Source organism: Cornus florida, unplaced genomic scaffold (genome assembly GCF_030987335.1).
Source record: "Cornus florida cultivar Cherokee Brave unplaced genomic scaffold, ASM3098733v1 CherokeeBrave_3.0.0_Hap2_Chr07, whole genome shotgun sequence".
NCBI lineage: Eukaryota > Viridiplantae > Streptophyta > Magnoliopsida > Cornales > Cornaceae > Cornus > Cornus florida.
The window spans coordinates 40,247,857-40,251,274 of NW_026775577.1; the positions used below are offsets into that span (position 1 = coordinate 40,247,857).

General features: G+C 32.4%; 1 protein-coding gene across 1 annotated transcript; it reads left to right on the plus strand.

Moving 5' to 3' along the window:
* On the plus strand, positions 1-1,893 carry LOC132316608 (uncharacterized). Its single transcript, XM_059815085.1, has 3 exons — positions 1-4; positions 1,266-1,441; positions 1,795-1,893. The coding sequence occupies exons 1-3, from the start codon at positions 1-3 to the stop codon at positions 1,891-1,893; spliced, it is 279 nt and encodes a 92-aa protein (XP_059671068.1).
* Positions 1,894-3,418: the final 1,525 nt, after the last annotated feature.

Below are 3,418 nucleotides of genomic sequence, written 5' to 3' on the forward strand. Positions count from 1 at the left end.
ATGGGTCTCTCTCTCTCATTCACTTGTCCCTTGACTGCTAGTGGTTACACAAACCCATTACATCACCATCATCGGAATATGATTCCCAATATGCTATTAGCAATTAATTATGGAAATCTATAGTTACATCTAATCTAACCCACTAGCAGGCCCACAAGAAGTTACTGGAGTCATTCTAGATAAAATTACTTATATAAGAGGTCTAACATGCATATATACGTACATAAATATTCATATATATATATATATATATATATATATATATATATATTTGCACCTTCACAGTACTCCAACAAAGTTAACAGAGCAGGTTCACGCCTCTAAATTCCATGATATGCTTCCACAAATCTCCTTAGTTCTTCAACCATATATGCCACATATATTATATCACATATATACCAATAGATTGAAATCTTTTGAATGGAAACTGTACATTGCATTATGTAAAACTTTAAATTCAACTTACCAATAATAACATGCCTTGACTAAACCATCCTAACTAAATCCTTGATTTTGAGTTCTACGATCAAACTTAATTTAATTATTTAGAACAAATAATTTCTTTTATTGGAACCTAATAATTTAAGAAAACAAGTGCACAGTTGTACTAGTATAATCCTAACTTTACGAATAATATTTGTACAATTTATTTAAAACACACAAATTAGATTTTTTTAAGATTTATCATAATCAAGTTCCAAATATATATAAAAATACAATGCAAGATTAACTTGCCTCAAATATCGTTTCACCTTCCTTTTCAGACTCGACTATTGAAATATAATTTGTCCTTCTTCTCTAGGTAATTTCTCAGTCACCGTCTACCTTCTGGCTACCACAGACGTCAACTTTAAATATCACTCTCAATATCTCACGCTTTTCTCTTCTTTTCTTTCTTACTTTTTTTTTTTGTTTTACAAATAATATCTCTATAGAACTGATACGGCATGAGTTATAAAAGATAATTATAACTGTGGTTGAGATAGTTTAGGATTCCTTTTTGAAATTTAAATTTTAAAAACTATAATATCTTTAATTTAACATTCAAATAATAAATAATAAATAATAAAATATAATATACGAAATTTAAGGGTTTTACAGTGTAGGTTGGGGTAAGTGAAATGCTTTTCAATGAGATAATGGCCATTATCCAATAAAAATGCTTCTGCTTTCAGATTACTTCTTTTCCTCCTTTCTGGCTTGAATTGATGTATGGTTTCTCGACGGTCTAGTTCACGTGCCTTAAATTGAGTCTTCCTTTCAAGGTATGGGTTGGAGTACTGGAAGTGAGTTCGCACGGAGGGCTGTTGATGCTGTGTTCGGTCCTCGTACTATAAGTGTAGTTTCTGAATCACCTGTTGTTGCTGCTCCAGCACCTGCGACGACCAGCGTCGACGCTGGCTCTGGTGCATGCGGCCATCATTCCAAGGCCTTCGAGGATGTATGTCTTTTCTCTTTAGGGCACTTTCTAATAAATTTATTGAATATCTTTACATTTTTCGAATAGGAGTTTTTAGAGTTTATAAAACAAATGAAGCGAATAGGATATTTGTAGTCATAAGGAACCGACTCAACAAGATTGCGACTTCTGGAGTGAATATTGTCTCCCTATTCTATGAAATAATGTAGAAGCAAAAACTAAATAATAGTAAAAACATGGAACTATTATTATCTTTGTGTTCTGATTCATTTATATTGTACTTTTTAACAGCACTAATTCTGAAGACCTAAATTATGTGTGGTGGAGTTTTGACTTTTATTTTCGTTTTTGTTATTCGAAGATCTGTTTTGCAGTGCCTGAACAACTCCGGGAATGATATCGGCAAGTGTCAGTTCTTCTTCGATATGTTGACTGAATGCAAACGGAACATTGAATCTATGATGGATTCCTAAGTATTTATTCCTCTAGCATATTTCTGGAGAATCCTTATGGAACCCTTTTTACTCTTATGTTCTCAGCCTAAAGTATATATATGAATGTTTAATATCTATTAATAACTCGTCAATGTTTTATATATATATATTTCCGGTAAATATCGTCAATGTTGAACCATATATTCATGTTGTTCAAGGCAAAAACATGCCACTTTCTTCTCATTGCTTCTATTTTACTTGCTATTTGTAATAATGTGAAATGAAACACTTATTCATTTTATTGATTTGTGTAATCTTATCCCTACTCAAATTCTTGAGTTTGAATATTTATGTGTGGATGTTTATGTTACTAATTTTTATAAGGTATTGCTTTTGGTTTTAATTATTTTTAATGTAGCTTTCGAAATTCATATATATCGTGACATCTAAAGCTGAATTAGATCATCTGATTAGTGATGTGCGGAAGAAGTAGGATGTAGTACAATGGAAGTTATGCTGAGTCGAGTTTCTACTCTTAGCTGTTTTGGTTTATTATTTGAAGAAGAAAAAATATTGGAGAGGAGAGAACACAAATATTTTTTTGTGTTGGGTCACAGAAAGGAACTAAATAGAGAAAAAGAAGGGGAGGAGAGAATGAGGTTCAATCATTTACATTTATCAATACATGTTATGAGTCGTTCCACATTCCATTCGGACGGAAAAATATAAGGATATAAACGGACTGGGTCGATTGCGAAGCACCCACCCTGTTAGTGCTCGACCCGGAGGCGTTCACCTGGGCGTTGCGAGTAAGAGTGGGGAGAATGGTGTTCCTAACCCTAAATCGATCTTATCTAACCACATGATGTAACTCAATCTCGTCATGTGTTCGTAACCCTAAATCGGTCTTATCTAATCTCTCAATTTCATCCTGGAGAAATCCTGCTCTCCAACATTAACAATGTTGGCTTTCCTTGGAATTATCTCTAAACAAACTTATAAGAATTATCTCTATACCATTTTCGATCATTGTTAAAAATCAGATTCGGTGGGAATTTTTGGGTTTTTTGGATTGGTATTGTGAGAAATTGGAGTTGAAGATTAAAAAATTCTCTTTGATTTAGAGTGTCAAGTAAAAACCCATAAATTATGTGTTTAATTCTTCACCGAGAAAAGAAGAACCCATAATAATATACAAACATAACAATTAAAATTTTCCACATGAAGCATCAGACCCTCATAGTCTAAACGAAATAGGAACACATCATTGGTAAGCAATTCAGTAATGAAATCAACTAATGGAGGAGGTACGAAGACAATTAAAATATGTAATAATAAGTAATGAAATCAACTTAATTCTCTTTCATTTCTGCTTAAGCTTCCCCGCTCATTAGAAAGCAGCTCATATGAGAGGTTTACTATCTAGAAGGGAGGTAAGTCTAATTTAATTATCCTAATAATAACAATGATTATAATAATTATAACAACAATAAAACTACTAATACCTTTTACCATAAAACTTGCACCTTTAGAATGAAGGAAAGCTAAAAAATGAGATATGACT

Bases quoted from the DNA above. Each gene is read 5' to 3' on its own strand.
- LOC132316608 (XM_059815085.1), top strand. The intron at 1,442-1,794 runs GTATGTCTTTTC...TCTGTTTTGCAG, and splicing joins ATTCCAAGGCCTTCGAGGAT to TGCCTGAACAACTCCGGGAA.